General features: G+C 37.4%; 1 protein-coding gene across 12 annotated transcripts in view; it reads left to right on the top strand.

Moving 5' to 3' along the window:
- The window catches only part of ESRRG (estrogen related receptor gamma), a 402,038-nt gene that overhangs the window by 287,073 nt on the left and 89,175 nt on the right, over positions 1–25,790 (top strand). For all 12 annotated transcript variants that reach the window (XM_082756554.1, XM_082756559.1, XM_082756557.1 and 9 more), the window contains one exon: positions 3,474–3,590. In XM_082756554.1, coding sequence (XP_082612680.1) covers positions 3,474–3,590 — 117 coding nt within the window. The remainder of the gene's footprint in view (positions 1–3,473; positions 3,591–25,790) is intronic.

The raw sequence follows: 25,790 nt of genomic DNA, 5'->3' as shown, positions 1-25,790 counted from the left end.
TAAGTAATCAGCGCCCAGTCCTTTCTGAAAACCAGCCAGGAGATACTATAAATTGCTCTATTGCTCTTGTCAGCCCAGTTTAAGGATTCAGAGCTGCCATGTTGATCCTGTTCATCATATAATACGGCTACCTCTCCAGCTGTTGACAGGACTGGGCAAACTCAAGTTAGATTCTTGCTAGCTGCTCAGTTTCAGCCTCTAGCACCATGCAAAAGCAAGTAAATGGCAGAATTTCCTTCTCAATCATTCTCATTGAAATACAGTGCAGATCTGAGATTATTATCTGTGGGTAATGTAATTGTGAGATAGTACAGATTACTAAACACTTAACTTGTTTATTTTTGATATATGGAAGTAAATAAACTGTGCGAGCTCTGAAGACTTGCAACACAGTAATTTTTTTAATCAAAAATAATTAATATTTAGAACATTAGGTAGAACATATTTCTAGTATTGTATATACTCATGTACCTATCAATTACAAATTTTCTTTCTTTTTTTCTTTTTTTAAGGAAAGCTTACTGACTAAAAGTAGGGAGAAGTCTATCCATGCAAATATTTGATAAGATATTGCATTCATATCTGAAGCGATGACAAACTTCTCGTTTCCTTGAACTGTTATTGCACTCTAGCCATATTTTAAAATAATGAAACACTTCAGGAGAATCAAGTGTGGCCACTGATCTTTGTTGAAGCAATATCCAGTTACTGTAATTCCACTGCATTCATTGGAGGAGCTTTTTCCAACTTCTTCCAAGTTTTTTTTTCCAAAATGCTGTTTTCTAGCATCAAAAATTAGGACCTAACATCTGCTGTATAATATAATTCGTTAAAGTAAAGCAGCCTGAATTGATAAGAAGAGGTTTGATGTCTAAGCTACGTTTCTGGAATTGAAGTGATGAGAATAATAGCTCATTTTAAAGTTCCTTAGGTGACAGGCATTTGGAGAAAATCCATTATGTTGTCTGCCCATAATGTGCACCGTACTATAGACCATTGCCATGGTTCACAGGGTTTTGAACAAAGCTGAAATTTCAGGATATGGATTGGAAGAGTTTGCTTAGGGAAATAAGCAACCCTGCTTTCATTTTTTTTTTTTGTTTTGTTTTCAAAACTGCTTTTTGGTGGCATCTGTATCTTCGTCACCTGTGCCTTTGCACAAAGGCTTTGTCAATAGTGCAAGTGCTCTTCTTGCTTCAGTACAAAGCTTTGCTACTTGATGTGCTGTGTCATAATCTTAATCTTAGTTATGATCAACGTAATTTTTGACTTTGTGCAAAGATCGTCTTTGATCTAGTGCAAAACACTTCAGATTTCCTGTTTCTTTTTTCTTTTCTTTTTTTTTTTTTTTTTTTTTTTTAAATTGAGGGTGGTAATACATACGTTACTACAACACGATGAAGTTAATCAGGCAAAATCTGTGATAGCCTTTGAAGGTCTTCCTGCATAGTGGTTCTGCTTTACTGAAAATACCTCACTCGAGTGTGAGAAGATAATGTATTTTTTTAAGCTTGCCCTTTACATCCCTTCCTGCACATCTTTCTAGAAGTATTATGTTCAAACTTTGCTAATGCATTTCAGGAGGAAGGTCTGCAGGAAAAGTCCAGCCAAATTTCCTACCCAGCATATCCTTAGTTTCTTAAATGACTTCCTTCTCAGGAGCTAAGGAAGGAGAAGGCGGCTAAACTGAAGTTTAAGTTTTGTCAGTGAGAGCTGTTTGTATTTAGCCATGCCAAGACCCATTTTATTTGCCAGCATTGTTACTTCAAACTGTAGCAGAGTTTAGGAGGAATAATACCTGCAAATGCCTGAAATGATTGTGCAAAGTATGTTGGTTTTATTAGCAGAACTTACACTGTACTGTGCAGACGTCCTTTATCATAAATACTTAACCCATTCTCAATAGATGTAAGTTGTTTAAGTATTACTTCCTGTTGAATTAGCAGTTGCTGAGCATTTGAGTCTTTGTGCAATCCTGCAATCCACTAATGTGATATTTAATGAGGAGACATCAGTCTGGAGAAAGGTAGTCAATATAAATCAGTGTTTACAAAGTGTGATTAACTCTGAAATATTTCATCAATGCTGTGGTCCCAGGCAGGCTCTATGCTAATTATTAGAACCTGCGCATGTTTCAGGGGACTTTGACGGACCCCGAGTGCAGCAAACATGGAGCAGCAAAATTGCAATTATGCTTGGACTGTCTCTGATGACAATTTATGCATTTGGTGTGATGACCTCCTGCTTCCCAAGAGGGCAATAAACAGAATGCATTTTCATTAAGATACTAATGCACTTAATCACAGGGGGAAAGGGTTAGAAAGTAAAGAAATACCTTTAAAGCAAGATGTGACAGGCTGATGGTGAAGATACTGTATTTGAAAGTCAGTTTCCTGATAAAACTTCTGACTGCTGCAAAGTCTGTCATACTGAATGTAGTCATGGGCAATAGGATGCATGGCTAGGCAGATGAATAAGCTGAGCTAAGCTTTCTAGCTTTCTATGAAAAGTGCAGTGGTACCAGGACAAAAGAGAACAAACATTCTCTCATGTGGACTTGGATTCCCAAAGATGTGTTTTGAAAAAATGTGAAGAAAATGACTCATACATGTTTTTTGCATTCATTTTCAGGCTTTTCTTCTATTTTTGAGAATAAATAATATGTTTGAAACAGTAATAAAAAATTGAAACGGTGCTTTGCCACGGAGGGCTCACGTTTAAGGATGTGGCTTGTTCTAGGCCTTAAGGAGGGTTGGAAGAGACAGAGGCAAGCATCGCCCCCAGTTTTCGTTGTTCTGACAACTTCCAAAGGATGATTCTGTTTCTGATGCCTGTCAGTACAAGAACTCTGTATGAAGAGCAGAGAGAGGGGAGATGCCCTGGCAACGAGGTCTGACCAAGCAGTTGTAGGATGTGCTAGGTGCAGTGATATCAGTGTAGCTGAGCACTGTCTGATACACTGTGTCTGCTCTTCTGAAGGGAGAAGTTCTGTAGAACCTCTTCCAGCAGATTGTGCAATAAAGCACAAAAGTCACTTTCTCTTATTGTGTCCAAAGAAAGGCTAATGAAAGTGGTGAACAACAGGAAACGGAGTGCTCAGGTTAGGAGCCCAGGTGTGTGCAGCTCTTCACATCCTACCAGCAGGAATAACAAATGCGAAGGATTTTGCTTGAGACCATGTGTTCATGTACGGACCCAGATGCAGACTCTCATCAATTATGGTGGTATTTTTGGTTGTTTGGTTGTTTGTTTTACATATAGCTGTCTAAATTAAAAATACATATATCAAAAATATTGTCATTTAATTTGGCTTTTTATTTTTACTTCAAAGGTGCTTCCTTTTTAAAGAATTGTTTATTCTTCATATATTCCAAAATTAAGCACAATGGTAATTGCACGAGTACTTGTATATCCAGTTTATCGGTTATTTAGTGATTCTGAATACCTCTTTTTTCCTGTGTTTTCTATTACAGGTAACATAGAATACAGCTGCCCAGCAACAAATGAATGTGAAATCACAAAGCGCAGACGCAAGTCCTGCCAAGCCTGCCGCTTCATGAAGTGTCTAAAAGTTGGCATGCTGAAAGAAGGTAAGACTGATCAAGTCAATACGTAACTCTGCAAATGCATGCAACAATTGTAGGGCAATCAGGAAAGAAGAGAGATAGGTGAGTGTTCTGATCGGTTATTGTAAAGGCAATTTTCGTGTATACTTGCTCTTCCTGACAGATGTAAATGACAGCTAAGGAATCAAGGTTTATCTATGTGTAGTACATCTTCTCTGGAACATTTTGTCTTAGTTGGAGTACAGCAAAATGTGCCCCCATATTCACTCTCTTTCAGTAGACAACTAATAGAATAGTCATCAGAAAATATCCTGTCATTTTCTTTCACACTTTTACATCATGAATTTTCAAAAATTCCTTTCCTCCATTCTTTATCTACTGTTAGTCTCTCCCAGTTCTACCAGAACTGCACATTGTGCCCTCTTTTTCTTGTTTTTGCTCATTCTTCATGCCATTAGGACAGGCAAAAGGGTTACTTCTGAATTAAACATAAATCTTCAGTATTACTACTGAAGTTGCTGTAACTAGGCAAATACTGGCATACAGAAGGGGAATCTACCCCTCTTATTTCTAAGCATGTGAGAACCTCTGCCTGTTACTGTAAGTATATGTTGGGTGTTTTGATTCATCAGTTACAATTTGAAGTTACTGAAAAATAGATAAACATAAGAGAATGTTTCCAAGGAACAGTGCTTTCTCACCTGGAACGTGATTCATCTGCCTTAGAAAAAGACATAATTCCTCGATTCTTGGTTGCCTGACATGCACTTCTATTGCTGCTAAAGCACGTGCACTACTATGTGCACTTCATACACTTCTATGTGCATGTATTGCATAGTTTATTATTGTAGTGCACTGTAACCACCAAGAAAGAATAACAGAATATGCCATGGACTTCTGAGCAAGATAACCTTTTAAAATAAAATCAATGTAATGCTTTCTAAATATTATCTCCAGTGGAGAGTACTTTGTGTTAAGCAACCACTTTAAAATAGTCCCATACAATCTTGTTTTGATGGTACTTAAAAAGTCAGCTTTAATAAATGGCTAATTTTTGCAAATTGCTTGATGGTAATTTAAAACAGATTTAGGTATACAGCTATCAGGGTAAAATCCAAGAACAACGTAGACCAGTGGAGAGATGATGGGCAAATTAGGCCTATCACGGACCTACAGACATATTCTTATTGGATTATACTTACTAAGAATAAACCTTGTTCTGTACAACTGCTTTGGCAGACGCTATGATCCTGTGAGCCAAATCCTGCTGTCCTTAGTCTTACTTGAGCAAAACTCCTGTCAGATTCAGTGGGGATTTTGACTTAGTAAGAACGGCAGGATTTGACCCTCTCTTCCAGTGGTATTGGGCAGGTTCCTTAATTGCCAAAAATCCTTGTGTCATTGACCACTCGAAGCAGTTCTTTAAAGCTGTAATGCTTAGATAAACTGTAGAATGAAAGGAATGTCTGAGCATGGCATCTTTGAAAGGGACTGTGCTTCTTAACATCTTTTTTGATAAGTTAAGTATCCCATATCAATAGTAAGCTATCATACAGATACGTTGAACAACCTGTTTGGAGATGGAACAGTGCTACCAAGAGTCCATTCGGGTGAATTGGTTTAGACCACGTTTAAATTTTGGAGACAGAGTTGCATGTCCCTTAACACATGTATTTGCAAATCTAGTTTGTGTGCAGCTTCTGGGACTGCGTGAGGAAATTAAGTGGCTCTTCTACAAATGAGTAATTATCTCAGTTATCAAAGTTGTGCACAGAATTACTACATTTCTGCACATAATTTTGGTAACTGAAGTAATTTAGACAAATCAGAATCATGTGAGTCAGATTTTTTGCACAAATGATCATTGTCTGTGGATGCAACTCAGCCTCAGTAGTTTACTTTGTCAGAATTACATAAATTGTGTACCCTAACAGTACATCCCTTTATTTGAAAGTTCTGCAATGACAAAATAATTCCTTTGCAGGGAAGGTTCCTTTGTTAGCTCACCTCCTTAGCAAATTGTAGTTCTTCCACTCTTACTGTGTGAGTCTTTCCGTCAAAACACACTGCAATTTCTACTTACTTTTAATCACCGAGTCTGTTTATTTAGAAGAGAGCTAGCTTGTCATTCTTTCATATAATGCTTACCTGCAACCTAACAGGACAACTTGAAAGAGCCTGTAAGGGCGATTTGTTTTCCAGTCCATTTTAGTGGCTACTTTTACTTCTGAAACAATGCTGATTCATACTACAATTTATAGCTGTGTTTGGAATAGAGGTTTCTTCATTTGCTTTAGTCGGAAGGTATTTGTGGAGACAGTTGTTTGTTATTGTTGTTTAATGTATGGGAATGACTGGAGATGAGTTTTTGGCTTTGACTTTGACAGCATCCTTTATGCACAGAATGTAAAGAAAGATAATATACTTCTTTCTTTCCATGTGTAAAGTGGTGTAAATGTATTGATTAGCATGGACTTTCAGTAGGCATTATCTCAGCTCAGAGCATCTTAAATGTTTCTTTATGTATAGACAAGGGTTTCAGTCCCATGCAGCATGTCAGAGATCATGCGGCAGTAAATCTATTCAAATGTAAACCTGTTCAATTCAATTACCAGTTTATAATAAAATTTGCTGCTACAGCCTCCACGTTTGTCACAGCAGTCTCTACATGCTGATGGCACAGCATGCCTGGAAATTGACAGCCTAAATCTATTTAAAAAAAAATTTAGTTGCAGACCTGAAATAAAATCAAGTTTAAGCATCTTTGAGAAGAACATCATATTCCTTACAAGAACTTCTGCACATCTGCCAATATGCGTCTTTTCCAGAAATCTGTTGTTATCCTGTTGATGGGGAGTTTTCTTCTAGAAATTTTCCTTAACAAACATCTTTTAATAAAGTCATAAGTGAAACAATTAGCAGACATTTTGCCTCCCTCCCTTCATGTCTGGAAAGACTTTATTACATTGTCATTTTGTGAATTGTTATGTGAAATTCATTTCAGTACCTGGAAAAAGATCCTAAGTTTTATTTCAACTTTTAGGGTAAGGTCTGAAGGCCGACTGGTCTAAAGACCAGACTTATAACAAATATACCCATAGTTGCTTTATCTTATGGCACTTGCATGTTAAATCATTTACTGGGGGAAGATACTAGCAGTTTTCATCTAGCATCCAGTCTTTCTGTGAGAGACCTAGCGTCAGAATTTTGAGGCCATGTCTTGAGGGTCACACGTTGGGAGGGAACTGAATTTTCCTTCATGTATGATAAAGGGTGGAGCAGGGAATTTCTGCTTTTATTGTCAAGGATGTTGATGGGTCATAGCCAATAACATGTAGATCAAGGTTCTTAATTATTTAGGTTCTTAATAATTTAGAAGCATCAACAAGTCTTAACAATTGAGGCCAGAAGCTAGAGAAGGAGGGATAAAGCAATGTAATAACTGGGGTGGCATTGAAACTATGGTTTCTGTCTGCATCTCCTGTGGAGTGGTACAAGAACATTTCTACAGGCTGATTCAGAGGAACGTTTCGTTTTGTTATAGCCCACGGGCTGTTACTTGAAAACATAAGTCTAAGTGGATGGAGGTTTTTGAGTATGTGTTATGCTTCATACTGAAGCATTCAGTAGATGATAATGAGTTTTTAAGCATGACAAATATAAGTGTGTCATGGTTTCATTTACATTCCTAGGTAATGGTTATTGTTATATTAATGTACAGTGGAGTACACTTTACTCAACTAGGATATTTTACACTTTTCCATTTTTAATTTTATTCCAGTATTATGAAAAATCAGATTTTCAAGGATCACAGTTGGTGCTTTGGAAATAATCGTTTCTTTGACTGCTTATGTTTTGATGGATTGTCTCAGATTCACAAGAACAGATGAAACAACATAAAAGTTCTTCTGTAGTCGAGGGAAGAACACTTGAAATGTATCCCTAGTGGATTCGTGGATTCTCTAAATAATATAGTAATTGCTATAAGGTGAAAAACCCACAATTTCCTTTTTTTTTTTTTTTTTTTTTTTTTTTTTATGAGTGCTTTAAAACATTCTCTGGTTTTCATTTCTGCTGTTTTATAATCAGTCTTTTAAGTTTGGCCTTTCAAACACTTCAGAAGCCAGTGATTACTTTGGTTCAGGTGGTAGAATTAAATCTAAGTTCATGTGCAGGATTGGGTGTTACAGCAATTTTACCTTTTTATAGAGCTAGTTGGATTCAGAAAGCGGGGTTGTGATTTTGTTTTCCTTTCTAAGACACGAAATTGGATGTAAAACTGTGCAAGTTCATGTGGGAAATCATGGGTAGATGTCTGACCTTTTTTTCTTTTTTTTTTTGCTAGTAGGTCTGGTTGAATTCTACTTCCAGTCACCCATTAGTTCTTTATGCCTTTTAATATTGGACTGGCTTACTATTAAGTACCTGTGATGGAAGATGCTATTACAAATTTATCATGGAACTTAGAATAACAATCCATACAAAATAATTCCACTGGAGTAATTATTCCAAAATAAAATTACTCTTTGTTTCAGATACAGTGTTCATACAACTGTTTTCTCAAGAGATTATTCCTTATGTTTTAGTTTTCTCCATGTAGGCAAAGCCACAGCCTCAGTTTTATCCATCACTATGCCATAGAAAGGTTCAGAATTACAGTTAAGAGAGGTATTGAGTAGCAATAACATTTTTTAAGATTACCTGAAAAATTGTGTCCTGTCTTAGCCCTTACTAGACAGTGCTAGTTCATACTTCTTACACAACTGTTGACACTAAAACACCTACTATATCTCCAATACATTCCTATTTTTCTTTAAGGATAGATGGCCTTTAGAAATTGCCATCAGCACCCAGCTAGAATAACCATGGTGACAAAATTCAAGCTTAACTAGTCCAGCTATTAAAAATGGGAGGCCACATCCTCACTTAGTATAAATGGAAGCTGGTGGAGCTACATTAGATGGCTGCTCATATCACAGGTTTAGCAATCTATGTTGTGGGAAATCGGCAATATACCTTTTCTTGTTGATGCATCTTTGCTGTTGGTAGTATGTTAGCAGTCAGGCAGCCTCCAAAAACGAATAGAAAATCTCTAAGTTTGTCATCTGGCAATGGTGACTTCGTGTAGCCCTTCCCAGAAGAATCCTCTTTACAACGTTATAGTATGGTTTGGATATTATGCTCACATTCTTTCAATGTTTCTCATACAGTAGTTTGCTTGAGTTTTTTTGAACAGTTTTATACAGTCTTTCAAAATACACTTCAGCATCCCTAGGGTAATGTTAAGGCAATAGGCAGAATCTGCCTTTTCTGTAAAGAAATTCTGTATTTTGAGTTTTCACTTCAGCATTGACCTGAAAAAAAAGCAATTACTGACAGTTTTTAAAATGCTTGAGCCTTTTAGATGGACACAGTACTGTAATGAACCAGAAGAATATTATGTATTAGTTAAACGTTTTTTTAGTATATGTTAAATTTTGCAGCCAGTAAAATAGGGGTGCTCTATAACGTATTTTTGCTTTGAACTTTAAGAGGTTTCATTAAGTCAAGTACAATAATATATTTTTAGAGAGGCATATGTATTTTCAAGCGTAAATTATTATTATGCAAAGATTGCTGTGTGAATGTCTTTTGCTTGTGTTAGGCAGCAGATCAGATTAAATTATCATATTGATCTTTTCTGGTTTTGACAATCTATGAAAATGAATCTGATACAGCAGGGAGAATAGACAGTTTGAGTTTACTCTTATGTGAAGAGATGCATGATACGCAGAGGAACAGATTAATGGATTCTCTCTGAAAATAATAAATAAAACTAAGCAATCCTCTTTATAACTAGAAATGTGTTATGACCTATGTTTTGAGGCTAGCAAAAAAAAGCCTGCTTAATAGGATTCCTGCTAACAACGTCTCTTTTGAAAAGACCTGTACATAAGACATTGCCAAGGTAAATTTCTCTCAAAGTCTAATACCATTAGTCTGCGAAGAAGAAAGCAAAAATTATTGTGGAGGAAGTTTAAGTTCCTGCTGCCTTCAGAAATTAGAACAAAGGGAAGGAGAAAGCATTAATGGTATTCAAAGAAAATATTTCTGTACAGGATGACAGTTAATAGAACTGCATTGACCTCAGTGATATTTCTTATGCTCTCTATTGTAATATTACACTTAAGGAGCTCCTTCATTAATACAGGATATTAAACAAAGCTCCCGTGTTATCACATCAAGAGATAACGGAGTGTGCCTTCTGTTAAAGTCTCTTTTGAGTATCAAGGCTTTTCTGTGTTTCAGTGTGCTACGAGGGAGTTTGGTTTCTACTACAGGTATTTTTGGAAGCGTTTTTTTACTCTTCTTTTACTTCTTTTCCCCCTTCCTTTTGCTCTTTCTTCCCCTTTCCATTCCCCTCTACCCCTCTTTTTCTTACTTCCCCACTTTTCCCCTTTTTTCACTCCCTCTTTTCTTTGCCTCTTCTCCCTTTCTTTCCTTTTCTTGCTTTCATGCAACCTGTGCTTGGTTTAATATATACTAGGACCTGTTAAATCTCCTTGGAAACAATAGAAACTAATCTCTAAGTGTTGTTGGTGTTCATAAGTAGGCCTCTTTCCCCCTAACCAAAATGTGGCCTGATAGCCCAGCTCAGACATTAGAACTGACAGCCCAATTTGTCTGCCCTAAAACATGGCTCATGACTAGCCACTCTCTGTAACTGATGAGGATGGACAAACGATTCAACTGCAGGTTAGTGTTTATCGTGAGCTCAAGCAACTAGCATTTCTATTCATCCATGAAAAAATTACTCAAGGCAAAGCAAATATTGGAGGTGGGGATGTTCTTTCTGGGGGGTAGAAATCACGCCGAAGTACCTACAGGTAGGAGCAGCTGTCAGCCCCCTGAGAACTTCTCACAGCGCTTGTGTTGCAGTGTTGTGCCAGTCTGCCTTGTGGTCTGACTCTGAGCATTTTTGGTCCCCCTAATTTCTCCAGAATGAAACAGAGGAGTCCCAGCAGTTCACTGGACACAGGCTTTACAGTCAAATTTCTCTCTTACTGGATACAGTTTTGGTTTACAGTTGTTCCTTTGAACAAATACTCAATTTCCATAGAAGAGGCAATATAAGTGAATATATAATAGCAGTAGGGGGGTTTACGTGTCTGTGTTTGAGAACTGTCCACGTTCCTCGGCATTCTGTAGATGTGTGAAGGTGGGTACATTTTTGAGGCTGGCTTCTGCATGTCTGAGATCAGAGTTGTTGCTGGCCCAGCTATCTGCAGCTTGCTTGGGATGAGATGTTAGGCTTGATTCTGCTCCCACAGCCATCACTGGTGAGAGTTCTAGTGACTGTAGCTGTTTGGGTCAGGTACATGTTGGCCAAGAAGGCATTTGGCCTATGGTTATGGTACTATTTTGTTATTAAAGGTAGGGAGCGTAAAAGTTTTAGAATGGGATTGAAGTCTGTGGTGTTTTTGTTAGTGTACATATCATACCTGTTACTTATTCAGAGTTAGGAGGAGGAGGTTCTGTAGATTCAGAAGTCTACTTATATTGGAATAGCATTAAAAGTAATAATTTTAGGATGAAAAAAAATAATCAGTGGAATCAGAGGTTGTTAACTGGACATCCTAATTTGTCATGTCTTCTTTGGAACCAAAAATAAGGAAGCTGTATTTTTCTAATTTCCTAGAAATTGAGATTTTTTATTTTTTAAAAAAAAGGATGTGAACGTTTGCTTATGCACTGAAAATACAATGACAGCATTATAAGTGATAAGGGGAAGTAGAGACAAGTCTGAAGGATGTAGGACTGTGCATGATACAGCATCTTTTCCCATGAGCTCTCAGACAAATAGCTCCCTTTCATTCTTGGTCTCCACCACCCATAAACACATACATCAATATGGCACTGCCATTTATTGCAGAGTGCTTGAATTCTTCTATATGGGTCCTGCTCTGTATTAAATAGGGGTCATTTTGTAAAGTGTGTCATTAATATTATTTGCATTCTTCACTCTTCTCTTTTTTCTTTTGCCTGCAGATTCTTGCGCATCCTCTCTTTGAGGGGAATAGACTAAGCATCCCATGTAGAAGGTACATTCAGCAGCGATGCAAATGCGTATCTCTGAAATGCCACTTTGGAGCCAACCCCCTTTTTTTTTTTTTTTTTTTTGTATTCTTGTTTGCATCTCCTCAGTAAGACTTTTCACTGTGTAAAGTCGTAAAGTCTTAGTAGAAACTTCAGGATGTATGGTGGGATTATTAGGGGTGAAGTGCTGAAATGACATAGGTGCTGCTACGCGGAACCCACGTGGCAGGTGTACAGGCAGACTTTTGCTGCTTGGGATGGATTGGCATCAAAAAGGTTGGAGGTTCAGGAACTCTCTTGGCCTCTTCACTCAGCCAAAGCAATGAATGAGTTGAAGAAGTGCTAAAATTACCATCTGCAATTGTTACCTCTGACCTCACATGGTGCTATCCCTCGAATATTTCACACTTCTTAATCTCTCCTGTCCTACAAAAAATGTTCCAATCAACTTGGTTTATTGGGATGTTAATGTAACTAAGCCACAATTTTCTATATGGTCAATCATTGTCCTTCTTCAAGCCGGAGGTATTTTCAGCAGTCACTTCAACTTCAGCAGTCTTTGTCACTTCAACTCACTAAATCACAATTTGAGGCAGGAATATTATTTCGTTTACAGTCTGTAATATGGCTTTTGTGCTTGAAAGTCAGCAATCTGAAATCTGAAATAAATGTCATCTTCAGCAGTGAATTGTCATGTCAAATTTTGCCATGCCGAATTTTGCCATGCTTACTAGTTATTCTAGTAATAGATCTCATCTAACCAGCCTTTTTTCTTTTTTTTCTTTGGGTAGTTCACAGAAAAGTGAAACTATGTGAGGACTCTGTTTCACTCACATAATAGTGACTTAATATAGGTATTAATCTTTAATAAATGAAAAACGTAGTTTTATTTTAACCTGCAATAGTCCTTTATTAGATTAATGATTCTAGATGCCAATTTGATATACAGTTGTAGTGCAGCAGTTTCAAACAACAAAATTTGAACAACTTGCTGCTCTAGGATCCTATTGCAGTCCATGTTAAAACAGTTAATTTTTAAAATAGTTAATTTAGAAAAATTAGAATACTTTCCAAAAGGAAGTCCATGATACAGTTCTGTAATCAGTGTAGCCTCCTGTCTGTGCCCTCCGAGGCAGATTCGTTGGTTTCCTAGAAATGTTTTCCAGCAAAATCACTTGACTAGCAAGAAAAAAATGTTGTCTTTGAGCATGCTATACACATGCAGATCCTGGAAATCAGCAAATAATAGAAGACTTATGAGCTTAACTTTTCTCTGTCTTTCTTTTTTCTAGCCAAGAGGTAGGTAGTCCACACAGCAGTGCTGTTCTTGGCATCTCCAGTCAGCCCTATCAAAATTATTTATCACACCATCTTTGCCCTTTGTCTTTTTCTAATATTCCTTTTCAGTACAGTGGATGACTGAAAGAAGGCTTTCCAGATGGGCTGTGCCTTTCTTCCTGGTCTGAATCAATCAACAGATCTGTCTTAAATCATTTGTTAAATAGTTGTGCAGCCACAGGGTGTTTTTAGTGACAGCCTACTAGCTTGGGCTTACAATGGTGTCCAAAGTCTCTGTTTCCCGATCTGTACCTCATTTTCATATTTTCTGAAATTCAACAATAGCTTAAGAAAATAGCAGTTTACATTTCATTGTGTGACCAATCCCAAGTGTTATCCACTGAAAAGTGAGAAAAGGAAGGTACCTGTAGTCACCAGAACTACTGCAATTCTGGATGTACTGTGTGGAATCAGTTAAGGTAGGATGATTTAGGGAGTGACATGAGTACACTTTGGATCCAGAATGAGGTACCTGCCCATGGATTATTAAATGTTAGGAGAGGTGTTGCTCTAAGTAGATTTTGTGGTTCACAAGTCATTTGCTGGTTTCCCTCTCAAACTTTTAATGAAAACATGCTTCCAATTTCAAGACAAATGAGATTGCTAAATATTGAAATAGAAGAATCAATGTTTACCTTAAAAAGTAGAAAACTATTTTAAAGCACCAGTTTAAATGCATTTCTTTAGGGAATTCTTGCTCAAAGACGCAACAACAAAAAAAATCTGAAATCATGTATGTACGCTCTAATTTATACCTCAGGTGCTCAGGCCGAGAGTGGAAGCTGTATGTGTGATGAACTTATGATGAAGGACGGAAAAGGCTCCTTCTTTTCAACAGCTCTTAAGAGCATCACCCCAAAATACAAATCTCTGGCTGGCTTTCAGACAAAAAAAAAAAAAAAAAGGTGGAACACCTTTGAGCCTTATGTGTACAGGTGTACTCTTTGCCGGTGCTTTCTGTCTTACAGAGCATGCTACATGCCCCATTGCTTGGTGATGTGCAAGGTGCAAAGGAATCCAGTAATCAGAGAACAAATCCACAGACTAGCTATGACTTGAGATTCCTCTTTCTTCTCTTTTTATCTTCTCTCATTTTCATGATTTTCTATTCTTTTTCTTCTTCATACCACAATTGTATCAGACGAATGCTGATGAGAAAGTAGTCGCTGCAACCACATATCCTCTAGGCAATCTTTTTCTGGCCAGGTGGGAGAGAGAATCATTAATTTCTTGAGGTTCTTGTTCCCGACCTGCACTGTTTTGTGAGTACTAGCCAGGCTGAATGACTGTATTTCCTCCTGGGCATCTTGGTATTGCTGAAGATATCTACGCTGGCAAGATACTTCAGCTCATCTCTAATTAAAATACTTGTTATGAAGTATTCTTAAACATGGCTGCTTAATGAAGTTAGAAAAAGCATTTGGATGCAGAGTGTGAAGGCTTCAAATGTTGGAGTTTCTCTCTAGGGAGATTTGTGCAATCAGAAGGCATTCTGAATGCTAGCAATCCATCCTATTTTGTTCCCATTTGTTTTCTCTAATTTCCTGCTTTTTTAATGCTGGTTAGCTGAAATAAGTCCTCTTATTTCAACTCCTCTCCACAGTTCCCTCCCCCTTGATGGACTGGCCCATGACACGTGCCTGTAAAGTGGCTTCTTGGGAATTTGCAAGTCTTTGAATGTGTTATCTGATTAAAGGGATGTATGTGTCTTTAATTCTCATCTGCAGTTCCACCTTTGACCCCATCTGTTAAAGTGGAAAGGAGTTGAGAGTCAGCAAAGTCCCAGATTCAACCCAGATAACCTGCAGTGTGCATATTTGAATGCTTTAACTCTTTGGTTGCCCTGGAAAACGACAGACTCTGTTAAGTAACAGGTTAGATTGGAAAATGTAGCAGAACAGGATATCAGGCAGGAAAAGCATTTTATTTTGCTGATATGCTCAAATTAGGATAATTTAATCCTTGCTTACCTTTCTATTAGAGGAATAAATTTGCTTCTACCTGTTTGTGTGATATGAACAGGTATAATGTTTTGTTACTGTGTGTGTGGTTTTGATGTATTTTTTTTTTTTTAAGAGTTCGGTCTCTTACAGAACAGGAGTGAAAGTTCAAATCCCCACATCTATTACGCATACTTCCCTTTTGAATAGGAAGGTGAATTATGTGATTGGGAATAAAGTTGCAGTTTAGGATGGGATTTTTAGACATACCTAAATATCAAAGCAGAAGTCATTCCACTTCAAAAGTAAATTTAAAATGTAGATGACACAAGTGTCATTTTAATGATATTTTGCTAATATTGTGTGTTTACGGCAGGACAATGAAATTGTGACATTTCCTGTGTTTGCAGACACTCAACATAAGTGACTAGAATACTCCGGTGCATTTGGACCTGTAGGTGTTTTCATCTTTCCTCTGGTCATTTTCTGTCCTAGCTTTCAAACACTCTTAGAACACTGAGGATTTTCATTATCCCACATCTCTCTCTCTTCTCTAAAAGCTAGAGCCAAATTCTTCCCCCACTTACATCTGTTCAACTCTGGTGGTTTCACTTATGCTGTGTAGCAGTAACAATGCAGAATTTGTCCTAATCTGCCCTTTCCTTTTTCAGTGGAGAAAATGCACGTGCAAAGCGAGCATAAACACTGTAAGTTGAACTGCAAATAGGAAAACATATATACACATGTATAGTGTGTGTGTGTATACACAGAGAAAAATATATAGCACACAGATAGGTTTGATAGTATATCTACTGTACATAATATTGTAAATGGTATCTTGCTGTGCTGGAATCTAGGCAATATGAGTTCAGTACTAAAGTGTTCAGGTTGCACCTGAGCTAGCTGGAGCCTGCCAGCCTCTGCAAGCCCACTGAGAGCATCTGTCTCGCCACCACCTTGCTCATGCTGTGTCCTCTGCAGGCTCTCCGATTCTTCCGACTATGAGCATAAATCATCCACCTGTCAGGAGCTCTAGCTGCCTGGATTATGCAATGCCTGCCTTCATTTGGAGATGGTGTGAGCAGAAGATTGCGGCAAATGGTTTGCATTCATTTTAATGCCGTTCCAGCATCTCTTCAGCTTTAATGAGGGTTCAGGGTGGTGACGACGCCCTGAGACAATGAAAGTCCTAGAGACCCAGGCTTGCTTTGTATGTTTGTGTGGCCCAGTTTAGATTTTTTTTTTTCCTTTTTTTTTTTCCCCTCTGTTCTTTTTTTTTTTTTTTTTTTTTTTTTTTTTCCCAAGGAAATGAATGGGTTGAAAATTGAGGCAGAGAACTGGTAGTGCACAAAGCCAGCTGTCCACAGCTCTGTTTTTTGGCCTTGTAATACTTCCCTCCAGCTGAGCAATGAAGAATTTAAAAATCAGTCATGTTTAATGTTGATTGTCCATTTGTGCTGTCTAAAGCTGCATAATAATTAGTTGCCTTCAAGTAAATGTTTAAAAATCTTACCTTTGTGGTTTATTTAGATACAGGTATATTAGATTATGTTATCAAGGGTGGAATACCATGTTGTATAACCTAGATTTAAAATACAGCTTTTTTATATAAAATGTCTTACTAACAACAACCAAAAATTGACTCAGTAAAATTTTATTGTTTCAGCTTGTTAGACCTGAGTTAATCAAGTTCCTTACTCACGCATAATTTTAATCATGAATTATAGGTAGAATAAATATGGCTATTATATTTGTTCATATTTGTAAACGGAAGGAAAAAATGGAGGTTTTAAGACAAAAGCAGTCCAGGTCCTCTCAAAGGCAAACATTGAAGGTGCTGAAGGTAAGTCACACTTGCACACCTGTAGTATGTCTGTCCTTAACCTTGAACAAATCCCATTAGATTCTTGCAGGTACAGCCCTTCTGTTGCCTTCATGACCATCAACCTCATATTCTTACTTGCCTGCAAAACATTAGGTAATACTAGTAGTAAACATACAGTGTTCAGTTTGAATAGTAGTTACTAGATAGCAGGGGAAATCCATATCTCTGGTACCTGAACAGTACAGGTTCACTGGGTTTTACAGATTTTCCGGAAACTTGTTTACTGACTTTGAAAACTATTAAGCTTATACAACATATTTGTTCTTTAGCAAATGCTTCAGGAACTTATAAACTTTTTTTTTGGGGGGGGGTGGGGGAGAATAGTTATTTTAAGTTTTAGAGCTCTACCATAATATAGGCAATAGTATCCCCTTTTTATAATAGTCAACTTAAGATGAAGTGAACAAGAGTTGCTTAATAAAATGGCATGGTGTTAATAGGACTTCTAGAAGTGGAACTTCTCCAAGGTTCGTGTGTCATTCAGCCCCAGACTTCAAAGTCCAGCCATTGCCGCCCCTTTCTCACCCAATGAGAGCAAGAGAGAAAGCTTTATTGTGTGTTGGTTTTGATTTTTATATTTCTCTTTATAACGCTTTCCCTTAAACATGGATTCCTCAAGTTACTTATTAAAAAAAAAAACAAAACAAAACAAAACAAAACAAAAAAAACTAAAAGGTGAAGTCAAATTAAGGTCAGCTTTTGTCAGCAGGAAAAATAAAGTTTTAATGACCTGTATATTTCCTGTATATATTAATTGAAGGAGCTTGCACGAATGCAAAGAAATCTATTTTACTGAAGTACTTTATCTTCCTTTTTAATGCGTTTGTTGCCATTACCTTCTTACACTGAGGATACCTAGTCCTGGAAGTCTTATGTAGCAAAGTAGACTGAGTCTCAGAGAAAACTCGGTGAAAATTTCCAAAGCTGACACTGGTGGCAGCTGAAGATGGAATATATAGCGCTACAGTTTGCATACCAGTCATGAGTCATAACAATACTTGAGAGCTCTGCACACATGTATGTTCTGCCCCCATGTTCTGAAAGCCAGAGAATTTCATGCAACCTGGTCAGACTTAACTAGGACCACACAGAGCAAGGGAGATTTTTTTAATAGGCTGTTTGGAAAAGAGTGAAGACTCTAATGAATGAAGTGTGTAGACTTTGAGATCTTTACTGTGAGCCTTATTTGCTTCTGGTAACAAGCTAACCTCCCATGCCATTCCCTCCCCCCTCCAGTTTTAATTTAATGGAAAACCAACAGTACTGCAGTTTTATGCAAAGCCTCCAGTGAACTCAGAAAAGATTATTATTTCTCACTTTGTCTTTACAGATAACTTTAAAATTTTATGCATCAGAAGAAAATTTTTATGCATTATGTGAAGACACATGCAACACAACACTGACAAAATCAGATGAAAAATCTCACTCTTTTAGCTATGAAGAAATTAGATTTATCATCAGAAAAGCATTCTCTTTTCATTTTCTGAAAGGTGCTTTTTGACAGACCCTTTGCAGTGGACGTCATGCTCACAAAACATGCTGTCACAGGGCTATTTGAATATGGTGACAGGCTCATTATCATGTTGAAGACAACTGACAACACTGCAGACTAGAAATGGACAGGCTTGCCAATCAGCTGTTGAAAGGATTGCAGTTGAAATAGGGTTTTTTTTTGTTCGGAGAACAGTAGTACAAATTGACTACATTAATTCTTTTTATTATAGTTGCATACACTGTAGTTAAGGGTCCGTCACTGTTTCCATTATAAATCCCTGTTTTCAAGGGTTTATTAGGAGACCATAAAAATGGTTCCTGTTGAAATTTTGCATTAAATGTATATATATTACCCTAAGAGAACAAAATTTTCGTAGTAGCTGTGTGGAGGAGGGAGGGCAAAGAAGAGGGATTGACTGATTTTTAGCTGAAAATTGCATAAAGCTGAATGCATTATTATTTTTATAGCACCTTAGATGTCCAAAAGTTTTATAGACAGGTTTATGCCTCAGGAGTTTACAATTTCAGGATGCAGTACTGCCAACACTCATTATGGGATAGGATTTTCCTCATAGTTTCATTGGAATTAGTAAAGCACCAAATACTATCTGCAGTAGTAAGTTTTTGCATACTCGGGATGAGTAGTCCAACAATCTTGAACCCTTTTTTAATTTTCTTGGAACATAAAAATGTCTAGGATTTTTTGGTTGTTTTGTTTTAATATTAATCTGGAATGATAAATGGTAACCTGAGATTAAATTAATCATCAGCAGGGAATTTTGCATATATGTCAATAATCTCATAGAAAATTATGCTAGATTCTACCAAGATACTTCAGTTTCGCGAACTGGGGAGGTCAGTGGAATTACCTGCTTTAATCCAAAGTGGTATTCCTGGGAAATCCTGACCATCTTCCAACCAAGGAACTTCATGAGGTACACAGGTGTTGGAGTTTGTGTCTTTTAGGATTTCTGTACCAACTATAATGGCATATGTCTATGCACACACACAAATTTATTTGTTTTGACAGATCTGAACAGCTTACTAGTTATCTTCTGCTTAACTCTACTTGAGGTTTAGAATCAGAGTCTCTTGGGAGCTCAATCCATCTCAAAGCACACCCTTCACACCTCAACAGATGGACATAAAACTGTGTCCACAGTTGATTTCTTCTGTGATCTACTTGTGAACCCATTGTGTGCCTCCGCAACCTCAGGCTTAAGGCAGGCCACCAGGCTGTGGGCATGGAGAGAGATGGCTGCTGCATCCAGGATGGTTTCTCTGTTTTGTCCAATGGCCCATACACAACAGTTAGAGCTGTTTCCTGGGAGCTGGGATACCTTTTCATTCCTTTTGACAGAGGAGAGTGTTACATCTGTGTAAGTTCTGTAAACCTCAAGGACCTGATACTGTTAGATTTTACAAGTGAAGCGATCCCAGGTAGGTGAAGAAAAGGCATAGTGACCTACCCCCTGCAGGAATGAGGCTAGAGATCCTAAATGGAGCAGGGCATTTACAGAAGGTCTGGAGGGACAGTTCCATATGAATTGACCATGTAATCCAGATCTTGGTGGCAGCAATGTGTGTACATTGGCTAGTTTGTATTGTGCCCTGAGACGTCTAACTTCTCCCATGCTTTCTGCAGGGAGCCTGAATCTCAGCTCAGGTCCTGGCTCCCTTCTGTGGGCCAAGTGGACAAAGCTAGGCGTTGTAGTACACAGGAGGAGTCACCATCCCTGGGAGTGTTTTAAGGAAAGGTTGGACGTGGTGCTTAGGTACATGGTTTAGTGGGTGATTTTGGTGGTATAGGAGGGTTGGACCAGATGATCTTGGGGGTCTTTTCTAACCTTAATGATTCTGTGATTCCATTCTGTGAATCTATGATTTGTTTAAGTATCAAGTGAGATACTGAAATAGAAAAAGACTGCAGTTAGAGCCATCAGAATCATAGAAAATGCTGAGTTGGAAGGGACCCATAGGGATCATCAAGTCCAACTCTGCCAGTCTGAATCTTTCTATATTCAGTAAATACTTGGTGTGGGGCTGATTTGGAAAAAAAGACACGGCTTTGATAGTGTATTTTTTGAGAGCTTTGCATTGAAAAATAAATTTACTTGTAGTTTTGTGGCGTCAAGCATTTGCAGGCTTAATTGGTGCTCATTTGATTACTTGATTTCAAAGCACAATCAATTACCTTAATGCATATCACTGTTCTCACAACTACGGTGATTGCAAAATTGTGAATGTAAAAATGGAAGTCACTTCTGAAAATTAAGTCTGCAGTCATATTTGCAATGTCAGAACTGTGACTCTCATGAACTATACCACTACATAGTAGAGGACTGTACTGTCATATTTCCAGAGCTATTATATCAGTTCGGTTGTATTCATTCTTAAAATCTTTAAAATGTTTACTTCTTCTCTGATGAAGTCAGTCATCTGTTTCCAGGAGGAAACCTACTGAAGATACAGCAACTAATACAGGTTGTTGAACCTAAGAAGTAGTGTTCAGTTGCAAATTATTAAGGAATTATATTCTTATGTAATTATACATTATTGTCTTTATTATATTATTATCTTTTTTTTCATGAAATCATAGATCCATTGAAGTCAATGACAAAGCTGCAGTTGATCCTAGGGCAGCCAGGTTTTCATGGAGAGAGTAATTCTAGTGCTTAAATCAGAGGATTGGAATCAAGACCAATTTCTGTTCCAGAACAAGTCACTTTTACTTTGTGTGCCTCCAGCAAAATTATAATATCTAAAATAATATGGAGCTATCTCACCAGCATGTTGTGGGGCTTATTGAATTAATATTTATGGAACACTTCAAGATTCTTTGATAGAAAGTGCATATATAACTGCATACTATAGCAATAAAATCCTGAAAAGCAAATCAGTCTGGAGTTAGTCTTACTTCGTCCTGTTACACATAACTACTGGAGCTGCTTATCATGGTAAAAAGCAAACAAACAAAAAAACCCACCCCTACAAACAGATAAGTATTAAAAAAATCCCACAATTATTTGAGAACTCTGGAATTCTGGGCTTAATATTTGAACTGAATTTTGGCTTTTATGGTGATAGGTCCTGTTTTTAATACTTTTCAACCTAGATTCATAGTTGAAACCAAGCATAACATAGTAACTTTATGTGGCTCAGGGAGTAAATTAATATTTGCTTCTTATGTTGTAAATTGCTTCACAGAATATGCATCCTACCCTTAGCCTAATAGGCAAACAAATAACACTGTCTTTGAGTCATTGGCTCCTATGATTCCATGTATGAACAAGAGTTATTGATTCATTGATGCAGGGGATTTTTCTTGGCTCAGTATTTTTATATTTGCTCTTGAAAAGAAAACAAATATTCTTACCTTTAAAGATACATTGATTTGAAATAAGCTACACATGAGGGTGGACTAATTACCTAATTTTTCCTCTCATCAATCAAACTCTCATTACCTTAACTATTTCCTGTGAAAAGGTAGCAGAAGTTGTGAAGAGTAGTCTTAAAGAGAGCATTGTGAACAGTGCTGCACAGAAAAAAAGAACAAAAGCAACAACCCCAAAACATCTGTGTACTGAAGAGACATTGGATGAAAAAGGGTATTTGTATAGTCAAAACAACTTATCAAACGTGTAACTTAATTTTGCCTATCACCAACTGCAAGAAGAAAATTCTAAAATCTAGGCTATGAAGCCTGGAGGTTATCAGTGTTTTAGCAAAGCAGTGCAGGCATGGAATAAGCTTTTTCCCCAGGACTGACCTAGTAAATTGTGTAAGCACCAGGAGAAATTTTGCCACCTGTCCCTTATAATCAAGGCTTGTCCCTGACTTAGTCTCATTTCAGTGATATAATTAAATGACACCATTTTTCCATTTAAGTTGTGTGAACATGCTGCCAGAATCCTATAGTCGTGTCCAGGTACCCAGGAATGTGACTTAATTTGTTCCTTCTATGGCCAAAAAAATAATCATTTGAACATGGTCCCTTGCCCTAATAGCTAGCCCAGCATGGTGTATTAGAACACTATCGTTGCAGCATTCATTGCAAAAATCAATAATCCACTAGATGGAGCAGAGTAGAAGTGTAAAAACTGAGTTAAGTCTGGGATTTTAAGAAGCAGAATCGAATATCAAAGTGGCAGGACTTGGGTAAAACAGCAGAAAAATGCAATAGTAGTATTTTTGCAGTGCATAGTTTCAGAAAATCTTTACAGAAATGCTTTACAAACATTCATGAATTAACTTTGCAGTCCTCCTCCTTTGGTGTTCTCTGTTTTTCTGTAAGTAATAAAGTGAGGATTCATTTCTGCTGTAGAAAAGATGATGTTGACAAGGAAATTTTGGGGATTTTTTTTTTATATATATTTTGAGGATTTTTTTTAATTTTTTATTTTTATATTTTTTCTTCCCCCCCAAAAAAGGCAACATTTCTTTGGAGAAACAAATGGAAATAACAAGAAAAATATAGAAAGAAATAATAAGATTTGGAATCAGGTAAAAGAAAAAGGAGAAAAGAAGTTCTTTAAACATTTGGAAATTCATGTTATTTGTTTCGAATCTCTTGAACCATAAAAAAAAATCTTTGAAAACCTGTCAAATATTAGAAAATAGTACGATGAGAATTTCTGATTATGCTGATCACTTCCAGTCTGCTTATCAATTTGAGTCTTGTTACAAAAGGCAAATATATTTCTAGAGGCAGTGAAAATTCAGTTTTGCATATAGACAGCCCTACAGAAAATGTGTCATTCCCACCCACCCCCCTTTTTTTTTCCTGTTCTGATTTGGTTTTGGTGAGCGATGTTAAAAGTGGATAGCAGTGGCTCGTTTGTGCTTTAGTTTCTACAACATTCTGAAGTCACGATCCCTACAGAGAACAAAGTGTTAGACTTAAAGTAACTTGCTATATTTTTAATTAGTATCTATCCATCTATATCAGAGTCAGATTGCAAATTGGACTGAATTGAAAGAGATGCAGACTCCAGTTTTAGACTTTGCAGGATCTTTGGATGTTTAGAAGGAAGAGGGAGAAGAAATGAAGTGAAAAGGAAGATGAGTCTAATTGATTGGCTTGTCCACAAGGATAATGTCTTGAAAGTTGTGCAGTATATGGAAAAGTCCAAGCACTGCATGGGTATTTGCATGTAATAATGGTTTAATAATAATAACATAAAAATGGTAATATAGGTTTTCCTTCAGATCAGTTGTGAGTCCTTTAAGTTTTAAGCTGTTTGAAACGGGTTTTGCCAGTAGCAAAAATCTATGTGCAATGGTTATTTTCAAGAAATTGTTACTAATTATTTTGTGAGTAAACTGAACTGTCAGGAACATGGAGATTTTGGGTACAACACAAATCAGTAATCCTTACGTTAATGTCCACTTAAGGGATGTGCAGGTAATGTGATGTTGATGGCAATCGTATCAGCAAGTAGATTGATGAAAATGCCACAAAAGGGTCTAGCAGCACAATTCAGCCAGTTGCTAAAAAGAGCTCTGCCAGTGTACATTAAACACAACCTAAAGCCTGCCTATTCTGCCCTAGGTCTCCTCTGAAAAGGGTGGCCAATTATGCTATGTGAAGTTTGATGGAAATGTGTGAGAAAGATTGCTCTTACTGCTTAGTGCTGGAGGTATATATGATATTTTGCAAGCATAAGGAAAAATATGGTCAGTATTTCAGGGAAACAGCTATCAAATTTGGTTTGCTGACATCTGTAAATGTGTTTCTTTGTTGTCTGGGCAAAGCTTTGAACCCAGGTCTCCAGAGATGAAAGCCTCAGGCATTAACCAATTGCAGTATCTCACCCTCAGCTTTGTATTTAATAAAATGCTTTAGATAGATGCAGGTGAACTTTATTTGTTTAATATTGATTGCTTTGCCTTCTTTGAACAAAGAATTGTAAGAACTTTGATAAATGAATTTAAAAGTTGTCCGGTTCCATAGTACCTTGTGCATATTTCTGTGTCTGAAGCTCCTCATCAAATTACCACAGAAAGGCATCCTACAGAATACATGGAGATGATTTTTTTTTTTTTTCCCTTTAGAATTTATAGCAATTATAGGCTTCCCATCCTCAGCTCTCTAATCCACCCCCCCCCCCCAACCCCTAACAACAAACAAACAGTACCCCACCCTTTTGTATACCATGGCAGTACAATCTCAGTCTTGTTTTCTTTTTCTGGAAAGAACTCTTACATGAAATTCTGATTTTGATGGTGTATTCCTGCTATTTCCTGTCCTGAACTACTGCATGGCATCATTGTGAGCTATCTGCTGCAGTTCTCCCCATAGGTATTCCCATTCTTCAAGATGTGATTGATAAGTGAAGTACTTGGGAATTTGCTGTTGCTACAGAAATACCAGGTGTCAACATTTGTAATAATACACTTAATTTGGGAAAGGAATAGGCTGAACTTCTTGCATTACAAAATATCTTCTTTTCTCTGTCCTCTTCTCCCTCTGCCTTTTTTCTTACAGCACAAGTATTAGTTTTGTTCATTTAAATATTTATTTTATTTTAATTTCTGGGATATGTTCACACACACGTTTAATTGAAATCAGTACAGTATGCATAGAATGAATATCCGTTTTCTCTGAAATGTCAGTTTTATTCCAAATGGATGATAAACATCACATTTTCTTAGAACTGCAAAGATGTTTTGCTTCAGTTTGTATGAACTGGGTCATCATCATGAGACCATGGGTTATGGTCCAGAAAGGTCTTTGTGTAAATACAGTCTTAAGTTAGTGCTTCCCTCTTTCTTGCTCCCAGTGTTAACCAGACTCCCAGAACCTACATGGGGCATATTGGGACAGAATCTCCCTGTCAGTCAGAAGCTGTGCAGGAGAGTTGTGCGAGTGCTTTTACAAACAAGTGTCATTTTGGTGCAGGCTGTCACATAGTCAATAAGTACTCTGTTCAGCTAGCATTTCCCCTTCTTCTTTATGTCACAAAAAATAATATAATATGCAAACCTCTTTTCTTTATAATACTCCCCTGTCCCTTCTGTCATTTCCGAGGAATGCCTGTGCTAGTGCATTATTTGTTGAGGACCTGCAAATGCCCATGGAGTGGTCTTATGCTATGGGAATACAGAAGGTGCCTGTACTCAGCACGTCTGAAGGGAAGACATTTTAATGTCAGTTTTATCCCTTATCTTCTCTGTTCAGCACTTCTGGTGCAGAGAGAGGGCCAAGATCCATGAGCAGAAAGTTTTGGTAGCGTGTCACCAGGGCTCCGTTGAAGTTTTTTTCAGAAGGTCATTAGCTGTAGCAGGATTAGGCCCCAAACAAACCTTTGGGTTTGTAAAGGGAGTTGAGTGGAAAGCGTAAGAAGTCCTCTCATCCCTCTTTTCTTTCTCAGTGCTTGGCAGGGAGGAAAAGACTGTGTTGAGGGAGGAGTAGAGAAATGCGAGAATTCTTTGTTTGAAGAACAACAGGGCAATAACCAGTTAGTCACTTTTATGTTATTAGTTGGAAGT

The sequence above is a fragment of the Aythya marila genome (genome assembly GCF_965140915.1).
Source record: "Aythya marila genome assembly, chromosome: 3".
Taxonomy (NCBI): domain Eukaryota; kingdom Metazoa; phylum Chordata; class Aves; order Anseriformes; family Anatidae; genus Aythya; species Aythya marila.
The sequence above is the reverse complement of the archived record's forward strand: the minus strand, read 5'-3'. Positions and strand labels throughout refer to the sequence as shown.